General features: G+C 43.2%; 2 protein-coding genes across 2 annotated transcripts; both read right to left on the bottom strand.

Moving 5' to 3' along the window:
• Nucleotides 1-926: 926 nt before the first annotated feature.
• cdh26.2 (cadherin 26, tandem duplicate 2) lies at nt 927-9,107 on the bottom strand. Its single transcript, XM_068598166.1, has 17 exons — nt 9,072-9,107; nt 7,959-8,078; nt 7,724-7,870; nt 7,064-7,208; nt 6,803-6,972; nt 6,037-6,165; nt 5,765-5,947; nt 4,642-4,946; nt 4,427-4,569; nt 4,040-4,264; nt 3,443-3,667; nt 3,158-3,276; nt 2,654-2,710; nt 2,154-2,219; nt 1,978-2,031; nt 1,771-1,851; nt 927-1,676 (listed from the first exon to the last, which is right to left on the bottom strand). Exons 1-17 carry the CDS (start codon nt 9,105-9,107, stop codon nt 1,458-1,460), a joined length of 2,424 nt encoding a protein of 807 aa, XP_068454267.1. The 3' UTR covers nt 927-1,457.
• Nucleotides 9,108-12,532: 3,425 nt separating this feature from the next.
• On the bottom strand, nt 12,533-21,527 carry cdh26.1 (cadherin 26, tandem duplicate 1). Its single transcript, XM_068598289.1, has 19 exons — nt 21,501-21,527; nt 20,054-20,113; nt 19,856-19,948; nt 19,594-19,749; nt 19,337-19,481; nt 19,065-19,237; nt 18,838-18,966; nt 18,560-18,745; nt 18,196-18,470; nt 17,702-17,847; nt 17,356-17,586; nt 17,041-17,262; nt 16,307-16,431; nt 16,129-16,203; nt 15,415-15,480; nt 15,143-15,217; nt 14,507-14,545; nt 14,284-14,367; nt 12,533-13,678 (listed from the first exon to the last, which is right to left on the bottom strand). The coding sequence occupies exons 1-19, from the start codon at nt 21,525-21,527 to the stop codon at nt 13,460-13,462; spliced, it is 2,526 nt and encodes an 841-aa protein (XP_068454390.1). The 3' UTR covers nt 12,533-13,459.
• Nucleotides 21,528-21,958: the final 431 nt, after the last annotated feature.

Here is a 21,958-nt window from a genome sequence, read left to right as displayed (position 1 = left end):
CAAAGTGGAAAAAATACACTCAACATGATCTTTTGTAATACTATAGAATATAGTAATTGTTTTTTTCAGAGACGTGAAAATGTATTCACATAGAAGCTTTCATGTGTGCGCTGACACACACACACACACACACGTGATGAGCTGGCAGCGGTTTGCTAACACTACCATGGAACTATGATCACTCGTTAATGAGACTTCCTTGGAAGCGTTGTCTTTACACACCGACACGCCTCCATACTTTTGCCCTTTGAGATCTCTTCCCTCTAAACGGATAAACAGAACCAACAGCAAAGGAAAAAAACAATACACGGAGAAAGAAAACCTCCTAAAATAAGTCGTACGATATCCCAATAAAAAGTCAAACTATAAAAAATATATTTTAAACTGTTCTGCTTGAAATTTTAACTTCAACTGTTTGTACCTCCTAGTCTTCATTGTAAGTGCACATACCTTAACCCTACCACACACACACACACACACACACACACACACACACACACACACACACGTTTGTCACGGGTGACTGTCAAAGAAAAAGGAAGTGTAAATTCCACGCCGGTAAACCTCTTCTCCTCATCACACTTAACCTCTCGTACTCTGGCTCAGGTTGAGGAAAGTTTGTGGATCGAAGGCCGGGTTGAAATATTTCACTTGCCAACAAAAGGTCTCCGTAAAAGTCTGACTGATGAGCTCGCTTCGTCCTGTGCGTTAAGTCCGCACATAAATCACATTGACCGGCAAAGAATTCCAACGAGTTCAATGACAAACGGCGTCAGTTTCAAAGTTAAACAAACTAGTTGTATCCGAAGATGAATGCGGCTTGCAGACATGTTCCCCACCAGGTTGCATTGTGAGACATATTGTCTCCTCAGATATGTTACTGAGCAGTTTTGATTGACATTCATATTAAGCTATTTCTGCGTGAGATTTTCTTAACTGTGTTTGACCTCTCAAGGAACTAGTGCCTTGTCTTTGAATTGGGACATTATCCTAAACCTTCACTGTCTGACCTTTAAATATCAGCAAGAGCCATAGATGACAATCTGCACATTCAGTTTGTTGTTTTTAACAATATGTTTTACCTTTTTGTATAACAGACAGCATTTGGGGCTTTTCAGGAATTAAGAATCAATGTTTTACGCAAAATACCTCTCAGCCATCAACATCGTGAAAAAAGAGAGTTCTCATCCACAAATAGTCTCAGTTAGGAATTTAAAAAAACAGTTTTAAAGAGACTCTGGAGGGGGGAAGGTTTATATAACATGACTTACGAATAGTGAAAGCTGTGCCTGGTAATAGCTAAACACACACAGTCTTTGAGAATCTAGGGAAGATAAAGTAATCCGTCATAATAAATCGCTGCGAGTCACGAGAAAGACTACTTTGAAGGCGCTTCATAGCGTATTAGAGTAACGCTTAGACACGATGGAGCGTCCATCTCAGGCCTCCCATTCGGGTCAGAGTCCCTGCCGTTCGTTACTAGGCGTCGGCGTGCAGATGGAGGCCAGAGTATTGAACTTGGAAGCCAGGTGCGTGTCCATGTGCAGGTCGAAGGGGATGTCTGGGATGGAGATGGCGTTGAGCTCAAAGCTGGTCATCATGCCGCCCTCTTCGGCGTACACATGAGGAGCGTAGTCGCCCAGCTCCTCTCCCGGGACCTCGCGGCTGGACAGCATCTTCAGGGTGCAGAGGATGGATGTTTTATTTCTTTTTAAAAAAAGAGCGAGAATCCCTCTCAGCTTGGAGCATTGACTCAAGTCTCATCGTTACCTTGTTGAGCAAGTAGCGCAGCATCGCTTCTTGGATTACGTTCTCTTGATTCGCTGGATATCCGTTGCGTCCGGGCCACGTCTGGGACATCGCCAGCCGATAGAGAGACAACGTGAAATGTCAAAGTTAAACTCTGTGGGTGTATTAAAATAAATGAAAATATTTGCACATTTCTCAGGAAAAAGGGCTTAAGTTAGGTGCAGGTACCGCACGCATGGAGTTCCTGTGCTGGCTGCTGACGGCTGCTGACGCTCCCATTGCCTGGGAAAATCAAATGTGGTCGAATTCATTGCAAAGTTCTTGACATTTGTCTGTTTTAACTTGTGTGGGTTACTCAGATTCAATGCTGATAGTATCAATAATCATCATAATCGTCACAGTACCTCACGCATGGAGTTTCTCTGCTGACTTCTCGAAAAGTTTCTTAGCATCGTTGATTCAATTTCCAACTGGGAAAAAAATTAAAACATGTCAAGTTACTTTCAAAATCAGTTTAAACGACGTCCTTTTGTCACTATATAACATAAACATAAGGCTGGCAATTTATTCCAGATGTTTCTGGCTGTCAACAAATCTAAAGAAAAGACTAAAACCAAGAGAGTGACATTAAGCTCATTCATTCTCAAAGGAAATGCAAATAAAAACATTTAAAACCTTTTACAAATAATCACTTCTAATCACTTTCAAGATTACGATACAAATATTATGTATTAAAGATTATGATCAGTCAAAGTGTTGGTGTGTCTCAAAGTAAGCTATAGTCACATTCACCCAGTGCAACGGGAGCTTGTTGGGATCGACACATTACTGGGTTCGCTCTTTAAATGGGATTTGTATTTTTCTTTAATAATCAATGTTGCTATTATTAAATAAATGTCTGGACCTGATTCCAGCTGTTTGGCTGCATTGAGTTCTTCGTCGAAGCAATTGACACATGGACCTAATGATTGATGCAAAGAGGCAATTTAAAGTCAAGACATAACACATTAGTAACTGAAAACACAATAATTAGTGTCCGTTTGTCACGCTGCATAGCAGGTTAAGTGTGTGTTGTGTTTTACTCACCTGCTTCACTGGTGCTGGAAGCAACACTGGGATGTGACTAGGTTCTTGTTTTAAAGTTATTGTTTCAAATGAGACCTGTTTTCAATGCTTATTTTACAATTTTACAGCAACAAGTCAGAGTTATATTTATAATTTATAGAAGAAAATATTGGAAAAAAATAAAAAAATAAACAAAAAATGTACGGAAAAAACTTTACAGTTAAAACTGATTTTTTTTAACATGATGTGCTTGTGAGTGCATGTGTGTGCATGTGTGTGTGTGTGTGTGTGTGTGTGTGTTGTATGAGACAATCATAGCTCTTTACTAAGGTAAAGTCTGTACCTGGCAGTCGGTCCCCGGGCTCTCCGTGTTGCTCTTCATCAGGTGATGTTGAGTGTCTTCGTCTGTGATGTCTTTGCTCTCCTTCTTACATGACATCAGTAACAGCAACAGCAGCAAACCTGGGATACAAAGACACACAAACCACACAGTACAGTTTTATGTCCTCAATTCATCTTTTATCTAAAAGGAAGAGCTAACGTTATTTATTTACGTTTAATTCAGAATATAGAAACAAGAGCTCATAATCCTCACAGAACATTCACAGTCATGTGAGATGTGTCCTACCTGCGAGCAGCATCATGCAAAAAAAACCAACCCAGAGCGCTCCTCCGCCCACCTGGCTGGCGGCTTTGCGGAGGTGACAGTTCGGCCTCGCCGCGTCTTTGCAGTTACACACAGTAACCGCCACGTTGTGCACGGCGCTCAGGCCCTGAAGGTCGGACACCTCCAGCTGCAGCTCGTACAGTCCTGCATGGACCGCGGGCTCCTTCACCAGAGTCACTGAGAACCCTGAACGTCACAACAAAAACAAACAACTGACACTTCGTCAAGATGATCGTGACATGTACTGCATGAACGAGCCTTCAAAGGTTTTGAGGTAGCACTTCATAACAACTGCACACTATTTAGCATTAATAAAGCATGAATAAACACTTAATTCATCATGTATAAAGCATTGTTCCATCAGGAACACTCATTAGTAACTCATTAGTTACACATGTTTCATCCTTGATTAATAAGCTGAAGATTGATTCCCCGTTTGTAAATTAAGTACTAGGGACTTATAGACTATTAATAAGATGATTTATAAAGTGCTAGTAAATGATAAAACAGCTCTTATTGAATGTCTAAATAAATGCCATTTAAATCATTGGAGTTCACCTTGCGTGGGCTCCAGCCTCCAGCGGCCCTTCTCCTTCTCCTGCAGCCTGAAGGTGAACGGTCCGCCGTAGGGCGTCTCGTCCGAGTCCACGGCCGTGACGTTGGCCAGCGAGAGGCCGTCCGACTGGCACAAGTGCACGATGCTGTCCGCCAGCGACGGGGCGTTGTCGTTCTCGTCCGTGATGAAGATGTCCAGGGTCGCGGTGCCGGTCATCGGAGGCTGACCTGGTGACCCAAAAGACACTTTTTACTAATGCAATGACGAAATTGTGATATAACACACACACACACACACACACACACACACACACACACACACACACACACACACGCACACACGCACACATACACGCACGCTGTATGTGTAAATACTCCTGCAGTTCATACCATTGTCGACAGCTAATACTGTGACCATGTAGACGTTGTCTTTCACGAAGGTCGACTCTCGGTCAATGAGTTTTGTGGTGGTTATTTTTCCAGTCGCGGGGTCCACTGCCACCCAGTCGTCCGGATCGTGTCCCTTTTTGTAGCTGAAACATTGAATATTCAATATATTGAAGCATTGCTTTGTGAGACGTAGCTAAAGCATTGTGCTGGCTTACACAAAGGTGTTGGAACTGGTGACGTCAGGGTCTCGGGCCGCAAGTGTCGCCAAATACTTTCCCACCTCGACGTTCTCCCTCTGCGTGACTTGTGTCTTAGGCCGGTCGAAAGTCGGAGGATCGTTGGCGTCCTCCACGGTCACGGTCACGGTGCGCACGCCGACCGTCCCGGGCTCACCGCCCCTGGTAGTCACCTCCCAGAGACCGTCGGCGCTGCGACGCAACACCTGACAGATGTGGTAGCGGATCTCGTTCTCGACACTGATGGTCACATTCTTCATGCTAGCATGTTCGTAGTCCAGAGGCTGGAAAAAGAAAGTGAGTAAATGCTGGATATTGTGAAACGTATGGTGTTCATTACTCATCATACATCATATGTATACACATCTCTTCAAAACATCTTTCTTCATGCTATGATTTTATTTTGAAGGGACTTTTTTTACGCAGCGCAGTGTCGTTTTTTTCGCCGGCTCGTCCCCCCCATGTTTTCAACAGCTCGTGCCAGGTTGGGTCAAACCATTCTGATGTGGGGGAGGCTTCGAGTTTTTAGGATAATTAAATTAAACAACCTGCTGAATATAAAATTCAGCTTATGAACGTACACTTATATTTGATTAATTGTTTTTAAAATATTTTTTAACTGATGTCAGATAACCCTATAGGCCGAAAGGTGAACCCCGTTATCGTTTCATCCCGCTCCACAGTCGTGGATCTACTCGATCTTTAGCTCATAAAAAAGAATGAGTTGTGCTAAGCTACAAAAAAAAAAAGTTTGTTGCTAAATTCCAGTCAATTATTGATGCTGTGATGTTTTATGCCAAACTAGTTTCTTCAAAGATTCTTCTCAGTGTTGCCAGATTGGTGATGGCGTAATATCGTACCAAAGGCTCAAAATGGTTGCATTTGGAGGATCATTATCCTGCATCTGGCAACACTGAGATCGGTCGACCAATGACAGTTCTCTCTACAGTCAGAGCTCGCTCAAGAAGGTGAAACGTAAGACACCGTTTCCAAAGCTTGTAAGAGCGTAATAACTAGTTTGTAAAAGGCTCAGAAAAAGATAACTATCTAACCAGGCAAAATCCTGGATGTTTTTCTGCAGCTTGAAAAGAAGACGACGTACCTTCGTCACATACAACAGTCCTTCGTTGGTCTCAGGATCTGTGGCGATTCTGAAGTTGTTGTCCGCGTCTCCTTGAATCTTAAACTTGGCCCTCCAGGCCGCCGTAGCTTTGTTGTCTTTGTCCGTAACTTGCAGACGATTAACAAGAACGTTTTCCTCTCCTTCTTTCACCCTTCCTGAACCCTGGAAGACATTTTGTTCCAAATGTATTCCCTGAAATGAGACTGTTCAGTTATTTCATTGCCTTCCTTTGTGAAGAAGTAATGTCTTACCGTCTGTCCGGTTATCACAGGGAGATGGTTATTTCCATCTTCTACATGGATTATGACAGTACAGGAGCTGGACAGCCTTTTCTCTCCATTGTCTTTGGCCTCCACTATAATGGTGTACTTATCTGCTTTCTGATCGGTACAAAAGAACAGCCACTTAACATTTGATTTGACTAATCATTCAAATTTAAGGAGATGGAAGTTCTATGATGTACAGTATTGATATCATAATTATTACAAGATTATATTCAATGTTGTTGGGTGTTGTTGTTGGCAAACCCTTGAACTGTACATTATTGTAGATAAAGTACCTTATTGCTTTGGTTACCTGCGACATTTTGAACAGTAATGGTAGCTGTAAGCTATTATATTGTGTACGTAAACAGCTTTGGCTTTTATTGTGGAGCAGGAAACGGAAAAAAAGGAGGATTTGTTTACGTGAAGACGGAGACGAGAATAACGTGGTTGCCGTCTTGTATAACCTAACGGAGCAGCGTGTTGTTATTTTATTTTTATTATTACTATCGTTAAACAAGTATAGGCGCAAGAGAAACCCTCGGCTACATGTTTGCTAACTGTCAAGCTTGAAGTGACAACTCACTGTCTAAATTAAATCACTTGTTATTTTGAGTGTGCACTGATATGGAACCTCTGGTAAGTGTAAACAGGTTGTACAGTACTTTATGAATAAACTACACCCTTGACTCACTCTCAACCAATCACAATGCTTGATTTGATCCACATGTAGTATAATATTGCGTCCTCTCACCTCGTGGTCCAGACACCCTTTAAACGAGATGGTTCCAGTTTCAAAATGCTGGATTAAGAAGAACTCCAGATCAGAAGGCTCGGGATGGACCGAGACTATTTTTAAATCAAATGAATTAAACTTCTTGCTTCTGTCTTTGTCCCTTGCTAAAATCTTTATCTCTTCAGTGCCTGTCAGTATCAGGAGAAAGGAGTTGTTTTATTATACATCATCATTTCATACCAGTTGCAGTAAAGATTATTATGAGAAAAGGAGAGTTACCTTGTGGTGTTGCCTCTGGTAGGTGGAAGTTGTAAACGCCGTGTTGGAACAGCGGAGGGTTGTCGTTGACGTCGATGATCAACAACTCAATGCCCAGCTGCGTGTCGATGACATGACTTACTGCGTGGAGAGCCTGGAAGGTCAGCTGTAAGAATTATGAAATGATGAAACCCTGCACTGCTTCACACACACACACGCACACACACACACACACACACACACACACACACACCCGCCAACTCCAAGCACACACACAGTAGCACACACACAGTAGCACACATACACTCACTTACACGCATGCACCCAAACATACACCCACACAGAGAAACACACATACAGACACACACACACACACACACACACACACACATACATAAACAGAAGCACACACACACCCAAGCACATACACGCAGGCATGCACACACAGCTACACACAAACACACACACACACACACAAAGACCCTCCCCACCAGCACACACACATCTACACACTCAGACACACGCACTCATGTGCACACACCCCTAGCACTCTCAAACACACACATGCACACTTAAACACACGCCCCAAGCATACTCATAAACACACACACACTCACACACACACACACACACACACACACACACACAGTACTAAAGCTGTTTTAACAAAGCCCTCCAGACCTTTAGAACGTTGTACTTCTCAAAGTCGACGGGCTGGTGCACAGTGATGTCGCCGGTGTTCTTGTTGATTTGTAAAATGCCTTTGGGGTCAAGGTCAACACCTTGACCGTTTATCTTGAAAATGGTGAGTTCCTTGTCGATTTTAACCTGCAGTAACACACCAGAGCAGCACATTGAGTGATGGTCCTTCTGCCTCTCGTCTTGTGTGTATCCTTCTGTGACGGACGATACTCACGTTGCCCAGCACGTAGGGGAACGGTCCGCTATAGCCTTCGTCAATACTGAAAGAATCAATGATCCAGTTTCTTTTTTGTCGCTTCAAGACTTCCGAAGATGACGCGTGTGCTCCCACACACTGCAGAAACACAGCACTCGTGTCAGATTAGGTACATTTAGGTTTTTGCACGTGTATTTGTTGTGCAATTTATAAACAGACGACGGATACTCCAAAGTTGAATTCCAAATAAGCTGATTTATTGCAGCGTTCAGCAGAGTATTATATCCCGGCAATTAAACGTGCACGGTCCTAGCCAAAGGAGATCCGACAGGGTCGAGACTTCCTGAAGAAGGTGTTTAAACAGAGTGCGCGAAGCCTAGTGGTCAAAAGGGAGCCTAGTGGTCAAAATCATAGATGCAGGCGGAACCATTTTTAGCAGAGTGGCGGCCTGGTTGGAGCACTGGGCATCTCTGCCCACACTGGCTCTCGTCCATTGGTTTGGAATCCTTCCGTCAGTGTGTGTGTATGTTGTCGAGGTGCATTATGTTCCTGTCCGGTTCTCAGCATGGGGCAAAGCAAGTTTGACAATATTCTTTTGTGCAAGGCAGCTCATCTTATCTGGACGCGAATGCCTCCCTGAATGTCTTCCTGAATACCTCCCTGAACCGGTCCAATGGATGTGTGTTGCGGCGCGTGACTTCATGTAGTGGTCAGGATCAAGTGTGCTCTGCCGCAGCTTCTAACCGTCTCAGTACTTTTCCACTTTGACTGTGTGTCCGAGCCGAATGTGTAACAGTAATTAAGTATCCCTTTATTTAATGCATTTTAACCCTATTGCTAACAGATAATGCTAAAGCATGAATATTTATATTACATATTTATTTGCAAAGACTTTTAAAAACACTCGGTTTAGCTGCTCAGTCAAAGGGACAAGATCAAGTATTTCATCTGTTATCTGTCATGCTGACAGACAAACCTGGTTCTGCTGTATTGGTTGTCATTAGGATTGATCAATATGTAATAATGTACTTTACAAATCGCCTTTACTTTATAGCTGTTCTGACTTTTGGCATACAGGAAAAAAATACTTTCATATTTGCAACCAGAAATACTGACCCTTAAGATTCTTACCAGTGTCAGGAGAAGGCCGAGGTGAATTGCCTTCATAGCTAATAATCCAGATCGGGTGCTTTTACGATCATTAATTCCTCCGTTGATACAGTGGACCTTGGATGCACCTGAATGGTTCAACTGCATGCCAACACAGGATCTGGCTGTGCACTTGTGAGAGGGCTGTGTCATTATGAGTGATGTCACATGAAGCTTTATAGGTCCTATAACAGCTGGGTGTGAACAAAGTACTGTGTGCGTGTGGGTATGTGTGTGTGTGTGTGTGTGTGTGTGTGTGCGTGTGTGTGTGTGTGTGTGTGTGTGTGTGTGCGTGTGTGTGTGTGAGAGAATAGTTTCTGATTTGAATGCATGTTCACACAATGCGTTGCGGAATGTAAACAAAAAGAGTATTCATCTAAAAACAAGAAGAAGAAAAATTGCATTGTGTAAATAAGTTAGCAGTTGAGAGCTATGAAAAACCCAAACTATTTGATATATAATAATATCATTTTGTCATTGTCAAAATATATTCGGATTGATTTTACAAGATTTTACAACAATGACCTGAGTTTAAAAAGATTATGGGTTCTCACAATTGCATGATTGTATATTGAATACATGAAAATACATATTGTGTGAATTTGTACTGGAGATGAAACACCGCAGCGGTTCAGACTCTGTGTGTGTGTGTGTGTGTGTGTGTGTGTGTGCGAGTGTGTGTGTGTGTGTGTGTACGTGCGAGAGAGAACGAAAGCAAGATAAAGATCTTTCAAATGTAAGTTTCACATTTCACATTACACTTAAATTCTAGAGAAGCTTATCCAGTCGTCTCTCACGACCTGGCCATGCCCCTGCCTGCATTGTGTGTGGGAGGGGCGTGGTCTCTTGATTACAAACTCTCACCTGCTCAAGCAACCAAGCTGCCTCCAATCAATCAATCACCCTGCAGTACAACTACCCCGCCAGATTGTTGTCTGATTAACTTGTCTCCTGTCCTCCCTGTTCGCCGCCTGCTGTTCTCCGCCCGGATTCACCCCACCTGAATTCTCCCGTCACGCCCTTGACTACCCTTGACTGCCCCGTATACCTGTTTTCCTGACAATAAACACATTCTCCCTTCCACACTCTGGTCCGCGTTTGTGTCCTCCACCATACTCGGTAACATCGTCATCAATAATAAACTGGAGCGAGTCTTGCTGGACTAGAAGCTGTTGGTGAGGCCAAACGACGACTTGTTTTCACTTGGAAAATCACACACCCTGGTTTTGGGGGTCAGATGATTTCACTCTGAACTGCTTTTTCTTTTCTTTTTTTCTTCTCGTATTTAATTAAGGAGGGTTTTACATCTGTCCTTTTATTTTCCTGCACTTGTTTTACTGCAGATGTATATCAGTTAAGAAGCTCGAAAAGACATGCATTATTACATGGTTTAATAGTTTGGCACATCACTTTGCTCTAATGTAATGCAACTATTTGAGGATGGGGAAGTAAATACAAGGGTGAAGGTCAGAGTACAATCCAATCCATGTCATTTCAGCCAAATGGGTCAGAATAAGGTTTTTTTTCTCACTTAAATGCAGTGATGAAGATCCAATGAAACCATTGTTTCTGTCGACAGTAGAGATCACGATCCAATTAATCATCGAACTGCTTCCGTTTAAAAAGGATACCGCGTTGTCTTGGGACAAAAAGTGGCTGACGACGTCCCAGATGTTTATCTGTGAGCCTTTCCAAGGAAGGAAGCTGTACATTACCTGAAGTCAGGGGAGTCGGCATAGTCAAATGTCCATCCATCCATTTTCCGCTGCTTATCCGGGGTCGGGTCGCGGTGGCAGCACACCCAGCAGACCGACCCAGGCTTCCCTCTCACCCGCAACATTTTCCAGCTCGTTCTGGGGGACCCCGAGACGTTCCCAGGCCAGCCGGGAGATATAATCCCTCCAGCGTGTCATGGGTCTTCCCCGGGGCCTCTTCCCAGTTGGGCGTGCCTGGAAAACCTCTAATGGGAGGCAAATGTCAAATTTGAGTCAAATGTAAGAAGCATTAACATGGGAACCTTAATCCATGGAGATCAAATCAGGCGTATAGGCTCAGTAATGCTCCATTGGGAAGGCAAGATGAGACTCATATTCTGATTGTACTGAGACACTCCTTTCACAACCGTGCAAGGCACATACATCCATTCGCTCTGGGAGGAACTCTAACTTCTCAGCTTGTATAGTTTACTGTACAAGTTCCACCCAAAAGTGGCTAAAAAAGGGAGACAGAGTGGAAGTGTTCTTGAAGTGCTCTAAAAGCAAATATCTCCGTAGACCGACCATCTTGTGCCCACTATTACAGCAGATATGAACATGTGTGTATGTATGTATATATATATATATATATATATATATATATATATATATATATATATAGAGAGAGAGAGAGAGAGAGAGAGAGAGAGAGAGAGAGAGAGAGAGAGAGAGAGAGAGAGATAGATATATATCTATATAGATATAGAGATATATAGAGATATATATATAGATTGATATAGATAGATATATAGAGAGAGAGAGAGAGATATAGATGGATGGATGGATTGGAATGTCCTTTGTCACTGAGTTATGTGAGCAAATCAAACAATGTCAGTGTGACATATGTTCAGTTTTATGACTCTACGCCACGCCTTACATCTGGCGTCTCTGTTTAGCTGTATGTACTTTATTAAAAAAACAAGTTCTGCTGCTTTCCGCTGAAAGATATCCACCAGGTAACCTTGAGCAGTTTACAGAGGAAAACACACACAGCCAAAATGCAACTTATTATTATTATAAGATGGTCTCTGGCAACCAAACAACCATCGTGTACTTTTTTTTTTTACCAACACCGAAGACAGCCAATGTCATCGGTGTTGACGTTGAAATGAAGTATCGCAGAACAATGTTGGGTGGGATTATCACTTGAACGACGTGCAGGGTGAACCAACAGGAACTCAACTCTGAAACTCTTCCACAAGCCGTGGGACATTTTTGCTGCCAGCACTCCCTCGCTGACAACCTCTGCACCTGGCGTGCAGGTGTAAGGATGAATTAAAGTAATGATTGTTGTTAAAGTTTACATCTTTAAATGCATGGCCTTAATTAACCGTTGCTGGGGAAGCTGTGTGTTAAGCATGGCTTTGCAAATTCACTTCACACTGGAAGCAAAGCTATACCTTAGAGAGAAATATAGTTTGGTTAATTAAATCTACTTAGGAAATGTAGTTTATACTAATTTGTTAAAAAAACTTTTTTTTTTAATGAAAACAAGTCACATGGCAGCAAAAAATGCCACTTAAGTGTCCCCTGCGTCTGTTAATATAGTTGCCCCTGGTGGCCGGCAGAGAGAATGCAGGTTCACGGTGCATTGGCTTCACTTTTCTGACCCCGAGGTTCAATTTAAGTTCAGAAGCAACAATAACATGAAAATTCAGTTTTAATAAAACATTTCCATAATTGCATTTTTGTTGTTTCAGTAGGTAATCACATACAATTATTTAAAAGTAAATGAACTATGTCAATCATTTGAATATGCAAATGTGGTAAAACTTTAATTTTAAAGTTTTACCACATTTAATTTTGTTCACTACTCCCCAAACATTGGTTGTAACTGCAGTACAGTATGTGGCTTTTGTACATTTTTATTACAGTTTTTTTTTTTTTTGCAATTATTTAATGTAAAAAACAAAAATCACCCTAAAAGGTTGCTACCAGCACATCCTTCAGTGATGGCAAATGCAATCGTCATCCCAAATCCAGCATTTCAAAGAATGCACTTTTAAGACAGCAGATGCAAACAACAACAAAAAAAAACACCCACGAAAACAAAGCAAGTAATGATGTATTGTGTGAAGACACTCCACTTCCCTGTAGATCATCACCAGCAGGCCACAGACACGAGGACCTCAGCAACAGTTTCACTATAGACTGATTCACACGACTGATTATTGGACTGATTACTGCAGAAGGGTTCTTATTGTTTGGGTAACATCTTAAATACCATGAAATAGTCCTGTTTCCACAAATAAAAATCTTAAAACATAAAAGTATTTGAAAAATACTACCCTGACTCCTCCGACCTATACTGCTGGCAACATGCCAACAAGCACTCCCTCAATCACTAGCGAAGTAAAACAACCAGCAAACACACCCAGTTACTGTCAAAACCCCAACATTTCAAAATCACCAAAGTGTGACAGTTTGTTCAGTGCAATAATTACATCTTTAAGCAGACAAAACACCACATAATCCTTGTTTCACGGACAAATGCACAAGTACAACATCCAAGCACTGTGGTACAATCTTTTCCCCAAAGATCAAGTCGGGTCAGTCCATGATGCCAAGCGAAGAGCAACTTTCTTCATATAAAAATCTCCGTCCGGCAGTTGCTTTTCAAAGCTGTGTATTTTTTTCTTTATTTGTCTGGGTGGAGATGCCTGCCAAGGTCTTGAACTTTGGCCCCAAATCGTTCAGAAACATCAGATCGTCCCCCAGGTTGCTGAGTGACAGCCGATCCAACGACTGGCATCTGCTGCCCTGTCCCTCGTAGGCGTACTCGTGGGGCTGGTCCACCGGCTGGGAAACATGGTTTTCATGGATCTCGTACATTCTCTGTGGGATTGAGGAATCGGGGACAAAAGATTTTTGGGGTTATTTTTGGACCAAAATATACAGATTCCAAGAGTAACTTTTAAGATGGACTTTCATTTTGTGTTGATTCTGGTTCCCTGTGAACAAAAGCGTCAGTGTTTCTGAGTCTCTTTAGAAAACCACTCATTTTACTGCATTAGGGTGTGACAGTCTTTCCCCGCATGCAGTCCTAGTTCTGGTTCTGGTTCTGCCGTGGCCCCCGTCTGGGGTCTGAGCTGAAGGAGTTTCTGGTGAAGCCGACGTGGCGGTTTTATCTAGAATAACTTCATAGAAACAGCCGATCCTCTCGCTGATGGGCGTGTTTACCAATGCAGGTCATGCGGAGGCATGAGGACTAAATTGAGACCAGTTAAAGTTTAGTTACTACTTATTTCATTGCTTGAACCAGATTCATGTTTTCATCCATGTTACAAACTGTATATGAGCATCACGCGAGTTTAATTCAGTCCCATTCACTACAACACAACTGAAAGCGCTGTCCAATCAGCCTTTCATCCCTACCAACAGATGCACTGTGCCGGTCTCACTACGATGAGCAAAGACACTGCTACGTGTGTTCCTCTTACCCGGTCGATGTGGTCTGAAATGTGTTGATTGGACCGCAGGCTCACGGAGCGGGAGTATCTGGAGACGCCGCCCTGCCCTCCCTGCTGAGAGAGAGGAGGACGTTACAGGCAAACATATTATGGACATGTTATGGCTCCCTCCTTAATTTAAAGAGTGTACATTCATTAGAAAGGGTTGACGGTGCATTTAAAAGATACTAATTCAACGAAGAGCACTATTTACCTGATAGCTGTTCATCCGGTTTGAATTCCAGGTGGAGTACTGAAAATAAGCAAATAAACAGATTCAGTCTTAACTGGATCCTCACTAAAAAAACAACGTTTACAATCTAACTGGAAGCAGTTGCACCGAGGAAAAGCTGCCAAAAAGAAAAGGGTTTTCAGGATTAACCTCATTTATATCAGTAAAAGTAGAGGAACATATCTCAGTGTTCCGCAATCAAATGAAAGAGAACTGTCAATCAAGATACGTGCGTATACATGCAATTGTATAGTCAGTTACATGTTTTAAAACTGCTGTATTTACACATGAAGACAGACAATTATTAGACAGGTGTTTTATTTGTTTTGATAGCTACAGTTTACCAGAAGAAATCAGGTGAGGTTGTTTTTTCAAAACCTTTGCGCTTCTGTAAAGAAGAGACAGAAACAGGAAAGACGAACATGCAAACGAATGGGACCGGAGAAAAGGCCTCCTGCTTGTCCTCAATAAAAGTATCTGTGCAACATGAATTGTGGGAAACAGGTGTTGCTCACGGAGTGTCAAACAAAGAGGGTGCCGCCCCCTAGTGGATTTAAGGAAGTTGTGTGCTCGCTTTTTCCAAAAACAGCGTGAATAAAAAGGCAGCTGTCCGCTCACCCTGCTCTGCCCTCCTTGGCTTCTAAATGTGTCTCTTTGGCGCTGCGAGCCCATGGAGGTCATGTTAGAGGTCATCTGCAGAGGACACATACAGTAAGGTTGTTAAATCATGTCGGCAGCATCACAGCAAGAAACTTTATTGTTTGGAATTCCTCCTTCAAACAGGTCCAGCCAGATGCCGTAAACGTGACTCTATCATTATTGTAATTCTTCTCCGTGTCGAAATGCAAGCACACAAAAGTAGGCGATTTAAAAAGGTGTATGTTGCTCACCATGCTGTTGTACATATCCTGTTCTATGTCCTGGGTCATCACTTCAGCCATCTGGGACATCTGGGACTAGTTGGGCAATGCAAAAATAATAAGGCAAGCTTGCAAGCAGAGGCAAGTAAAAATGACATTGCATCAAATGCTTAATGAGGGAAATGAAGCCATAAGATCAAAGCTTTGAAACTAAAACGTGTAGGTTCATGATGAAATGAATTTCTTAATAACAGGTTAAGAGCTTCCATTCAATCAACTCATTATGCATAAACTGTCTTTGTTGCACAGCCAAACGTTATGTGCTGTTTAAACATAAATAAAGCTTTGTAGCTTGACTGCAGTAAGTGTGATCTGTGCATTCAAGATGTCTTCTTTGCATTGTGCGGTTAATGTCAACCCCTGAGGTGTTTCTTGCACAACGCTGTGCAAACCCTGTAATTTATTAGAAGTGCACGCATACCTTTCTGTCTGTCGTCACTGCAGTTAAATAGACCAAACAAAGTATCAAAGTAACTGGATTATCGCTGTTATCCACTTTTCAGTGGGATTAGAAGCTGCATTCTTCAAAACTGACCGTTTTTTCAGCGTAAATTGTTCGGTTTCTCTGCTGAGTTAAGACTCTTTGACACACCCTGAAACTTTGTCCACACTGACACGCGTGAGGCGTGTGAAAAAGTCAACCACAATAAAGAGGATCACAGGTTGGAGGAGGATGAGGAATACCTGCATGGTGCCCATTTTCACGCCATCTGTCACCGTCATGCTCTCTGTAGGAGTCAGGAGCAGAGTAGGTGGACTCTGCAGAGAAGAGAGACAAAGAATAAACAAATCGCTAAAAAAAAATAGAAGAAAAACAGGTGTGACATACGGCCGCTGTTTTACTCGCTCTAACACAACCCACCATGGAAGCGGACCCTCCTCCTTCCTGGTTGTACTTGATCAGAGTCTGGTTGCCCTCGTCCTGCACCATGGGCATGTGCTGGAAATCCTTCCCTTTACACTGACACATGCAGACGAGGAGCAGCACTGCAGACACACATTGAAATCACACTTTAAAAAAACATGCACACACTGACATGTAAGTCCTCCCCTCCCCCCCACTCCACCTCACAAGCTGCTTAGATGTGAAACAAGCGACTGTTGTCCTGCACGAGAGCCTCAGTGTGTGAAAGTGTGTACATGTTTGATGGCGTCCTGGACACCAGACAGCCTTGGCTTGTTCTTCCTCGACAAAATATAGGTTGTTAAAAAAACAAAAAGGAACGGCTCGAAATTACAGGTGTATGTATAGTTCATTCACATCAACACAATGAATGAGTTATGACTTGTTGAACGCCTACGCACCAACTCCCATCCAGACATTCTATGTCGCCACGAGGTAAAACACATCGTGAGGACAGAAGTAGATTTCATGAATATATAAAAAGAACGCCTTGTAATGGTTGAATTTCAACTATTTATTTGTCGATTTTTTTTATTAATACTGAATACAATCTATTGGTTCACTGACAGTCGTGTCCTTCCCTCACTTTCCTTCCTTTCAGTCTATCTGTTGTAATGTCTGTAATAAAGGCAAAATGTCTTTATTTTCCTCAGAGAAGTTTGGTCAATGTTGTCACCGATTACCAAACTCACGTAAGAATAAGAGGAGGCCCAAAAAGAGAAGTCCAATGCCCGCCGGCCCCAAGCTGGATGAGGGCGGCACTTTGGGAAGGCAGACGTCTCCCTCCCCACAGTCGCACACCATCACTTCCACGGTGTGACGCCCCACCGAGCTCTGTTGGTCCTGAATGAGCAGCGGCACTGAGTAGTTATCGAAAGGAAGCACCGTCCGGCTAATGAGCCCGCCTTCCTCACCTGGGGGCAGGACGCAAAGAGAGGATTGCAGGGTCACTTCCATTCCAATGCTTCTGTTTAATGTCATGAAGGAGGGTTTACATATGTACTGACCGAAGGAGGGGTCTAGTTTCCATCGCTCCGCCAGAGCTTTTTCATCACTCCCCAGGCTGAAAGTGAAGGGCCCACTGAAAGGTTGGGCATCCGCGTCCGCGGCCACCACCATGACCTTGTTCGCCTTGTTTCCACACAGCACCAAGCCGTTGCTGACCAGGCTCGGCTCGTGGTCATTGATGTCCCCGAGGTGGACCAGGACAGTGCATGTACCTTGGGCTGGAGGCTCGCCTGGAAGCCACAGCAAAGGCACAACAACAAATAACCTCAACGTTAAGTTTGGACCAGTGGGTCACATTACCCAGCTTGTATTTGATGGGAATAAACAGAAAGGGCTCCGTCATACCGTCGTCGATGGCTCCGATGACAATTTTGTAAATGTTGTCGTCACCGACAAAGGAGGACTCTCTGTCCATCTTCTTAATTGTTGTGATTTTTCCTGTTTTCTCATCTATGGACACCCAGCCGGCTGGATCTTGTACCAGCACATGTCTGATCACAGGAGGGAAAGTGGAAAGGGGGCAGAACATGTTATCTCCATGCGTCACATTGCAGCTGGAAAATCATTTCTGTTGAGCGTGCAGGTAATTTGTCGGGTAATTTTCAGTTCAAAGTTTGACGTTACGTCTGTAATTAGGTCCTGACCAATGAATCCACACGTTATTATTGCAGACATAATATGAAGTCTGCTTTTCAATGTTAAACTGGCAGTGTAAAAATTCCAAAGATGTGTTTGCAGTAGTTTAGAAACATATCTAATCAACAATAAAATCACACATCTTAGTAAAAAAAAAGCACCAAATTGAAAAGAATAAAATGACTCAGGATGCAGACACACACCTGATTTTGGAAACATCAGAGTCGTCGTCGCTAATCTTCGGAGTGAACAACACCTTTCCCGGCTCCTCCTCCTCTGCCAAGTACACGTCGAACTTAGTTTTCTCATAGTACGGCGGGTCATTGATGTCAATCACTTTTATGGTGACGTTGACTATATTTGGAGGCGGAGAAGAGCCCGCGCCGCCCGGGGATCCGCCTTCACAAACGAACAAGGGCTCCTCGTTCTCCACTCCGATCTGCAGGTTGGTGAAAGACGTCTTCTCGTAGTCCTTGCCCTGCCAGGAAACACACGGGTTTAGCAACACGCTGCTGGCTTTTGTTGTTGCTGTACTTCAAGCTTTGTCGACGAAGGAAGCTAAAGTACCTTGATGACGCTCAGAATACCCTCATTGGTCACAGGGTCAGTTTCAAGTTTGTAGTTTTCTGCCGCCTTCTTGTCTACGAAGAAGTATCTGGCGCGCCAGCCGGGAGTGTTCGGAGCGTCTTTGTCGTCGACACCGATTCTTAAAACGTCCTCCTTGGTGGTTGATTCCAACACCTCGCCTTGGTACTGGACGGGCACAACAGTTTCATCAAACATCGATCCGAAAAGCTATTTTTTAAGAAAATGCAAATCTTGATGATGATAAAAAGAATCAGTGCCTTGTTCTCCTTGAACGTCGGCAGATGACTGTTTCTGTCAACAATGTTGATGGTCACAACGGAAGTGGAGGAGAGGGGCGGCGTGCCGCGATCTGTTGCGTGAAGAACGATTTCATACTTCTTCACTATCTGAAACATATATAAAAGATGATATATTAGATTAAGATTGTGTGTGTGTGTGTGTTTCCATGCAGCTGCCCATATGCTGGAGGTACAGTGAGTCTCACATCGTAGTCAAAACATCCTTTATTTAAGCTGAGATGGGCCATTCTGTTAGAATTCTGCTTCAGATCAATATTGGGCTCCGCGGGGCTCTGGGACAGCTTGGTGACGACGATCTGAGAGTTGGGCGTGCCGGTCTGATCTCTGTCCGTCATCATCAGCTGCACCAGCGCGGTCCCTTCAAGGAGTCGGGAAAACAAAAACAAGAGCGACCGGGTTTGAGAAGCGACTGCAGGCAGATACGACGCACGCTCGACGAGTCATTTGAGCCGCTCACCCTCCGGCGTATCTTCTGGCGCGTCGCCTCGCAATCCGGTTTCGAAAAACGGCGGGTTGTCATTGATGTCCTTCACTTCTACGTTGAAAGACAGTTCCTTGTCTATTTTGAGACCCGTCTGTTTGCTCAAGATGTCAAATGTGATCTGTGGGGGAAGTCACACATGTGAAAACGGATTTTAATGGTAACAAAATGGCTTAAAATGGTTACAGAAATGGTTTAAAATGGTATCAATCATCAAAGGATTGGCGGCCCACTTTGAAGAGTTCGTGTTTCTCTCTGTCGATGGATTTGTGGGCAAAGACGACTCCGGTGTTCTCGTCGATGGAGAACACTCCCATCGGCGCCTCGTCCACGCCCATCCCACTGATACGGTACAGCTGGCCCTCTTTATCCTTCTTGTCATTATACATCTGGGGTCAAAGACACAAAGCGTGGAGCTGTTAAACTGTTGGCTTCCTTCAGCTGCAGCCGGGAACATCGATCGGTTATTTCATTCCCAAACCTTGATGTCCTCACCTTTGAAATTTCCTTAGGGTACGGCCCGGTGTCTTCTTCGTCTATTTCGATCGTAGACAGGACCCATCTTCTTTTGGAACGCAGCAGAAGCTCCTGTTGGAACCAGAATATGAACTTGTCAAAAATTGAAGTTTGGATGATTCGCTGTTGCAAGGAAAACCCTTCTGGCAGGAAATTCCCAAACATGGAAGCAGTTACCCGCTTAGCGCGCCTGAGGTAGTTTCCGCGGTGAGAATCTGCCAAGGCCGTGAGCGTGGCCTGCAACAGAAAAAAAAGAATTGTAAAACACTCAAATCACGCTTTATTCACACCTCATTTGATTTACTTATCTCTTGGAGTGTGACATTTAACAATGTGGTTTTACTGTCTGCTTTTCTTTCTTTTCTCATTCTGCAGAACATCTTAAAGCTTCCTGTTCCTCTGAACTGCGCTTGTTCAGCCGACCAATTTCCCTTAAATACGTTTTATTATATGGTAACTTTATCTGGACAAAATTAGTCTTACAGATGTTAAAAATATACCCCCTTAGGCAGCTATAATGGGAAATAAAAATACTTAAATAAATAGCAAAGCATGTGAGTCACTGCACTTATTGTAATTTTCCATGATGATTTATGCCTTTGTTTAATCGGCAATGAGGAAAGGAGAGCGACGTTAAAGGCGTTTTAACTCTGAAAGCCACAGCGTCTTTTTTAATTCTTCTTCCACCGCATCGCACAATGGGAAAAGTTGGGAAATTACAATCAACAAAGTTCTCGGGCCGGATGCCAACCACGGACGGTAAAAAAAAAAGAATAAATAAATACAATTCAAATTATAAATAATACATAATAAGTTTGTAAAATCAATAATAAAATGAGACCAAAAAGCGACGACGTCGCATACAAACCAGTCTGTAAAAAAATAGTTTTAAGAATTAATTATAGTATTTCACTTAGAGGTATTATTAGAGGTAATAATAATCATCAACGTGACTTTCCCTTCTTGACTTCGATGTCGATCCACAAAGTCAGCATTTCACTGAAACAGGTTTGTGTCAACAAAAACCTTTTTGTTCAGGAAATCTTTTTGCCAATTTTACTGGAACGTAAGGTGTGACACCTGCCGACCTCAAAGGACATTTATTCTTCTTAGACGGAAGACATGGCCCTCTGACCCAGTGAACTAAGCTCCAAAGCAAATATTTAGGGATCGTTTAAAGGAATTTAAATACGTTCTCCTGTGTAGGTATGAGCAGGTAAAGCCTGTTTCCCATTTTTAAAGAAAAAGAGCTGCCTTGAAACATAACTGCAAAATATGAGATGAAATAATGGAGCCAAAACACCACCGGGCTTCAAACTGTTGAAACAACAATATGTGCTTTTCTTTTCCTCGTGAATAGGCTCATGTTACCTCGTACACACATCCTGTATTTTCACGATACAACACATCCAACTGGTTTCTCTTGATCACGTTTTCCCCCCATATTTGCATGCAGATTTTTGAACCAAATAGCTGCATATGTGTCGTGTAACCACGCGCAGCCCTACGGCGGCAAATAACAAAACATCGACTTTGTTTTTCGCGTTCAGAGTCCGTCAAATCGTTGCTTGTTTAAATAGTACGACGCCTTGTTCTAATCGTAGATAATTGAGAATCGTCATACCAACAGAAGCAGGGAGATGGTCTTCATCCTGGTCCAGTCTGCTTGATAGCCTCCGTGGAAATAGTCCAAGAGAGTCAAAGTGAGCACGAATAAGAGTGCAGAAGAGCCAGCCCACAAAGCCTGCAGGCAACAGGTTGGCTGACTTTGCAGCAAACAAAAGGCTGCGTGTCCCCGTGCGGAGGGATCATCTGTCAAATGCTGTGTTTGTACATTTTAATACGTGCGTTAGACACAACCAGTGGGAGCGTATGGCTTATTGAAAACTACCTGTGTGTTGGCTTCTATACCTAAAGATAAGTTGTTGTAGGTAATGTGGATGTATTGGGCTTCCTGGCTGAGAGAGCAGCGCTCGGCTCAGGTGAACGGCCCTCCAGCGGCACGGCTCCGGTTGCCATGTCTTATTTACGGCTGGCCTGCATCACATGCCCCGGAAGCCCAATTGCATACTGTGAGTGTTT

Source organism: Clinocottus analis, unplaced genomic scaffold, assembly GCF_023055335.1.
Source record: "Clinocottus analis isolate CAN_PGR_092001 unplaced genomic scaffold, fCliAna1.0.p SCAF_4, whole genome shotgun sequence".
NCBI lineage: Eukaryota > Metazoa > Chordata > Actinopteri > Perciformes > Cottidae > Clinocottus > Clinocottus analis.
Note: the sequence above shows the minus strand (reverse complement) of the source record. Positions and strands in the feature narration are given on the sequence as shown.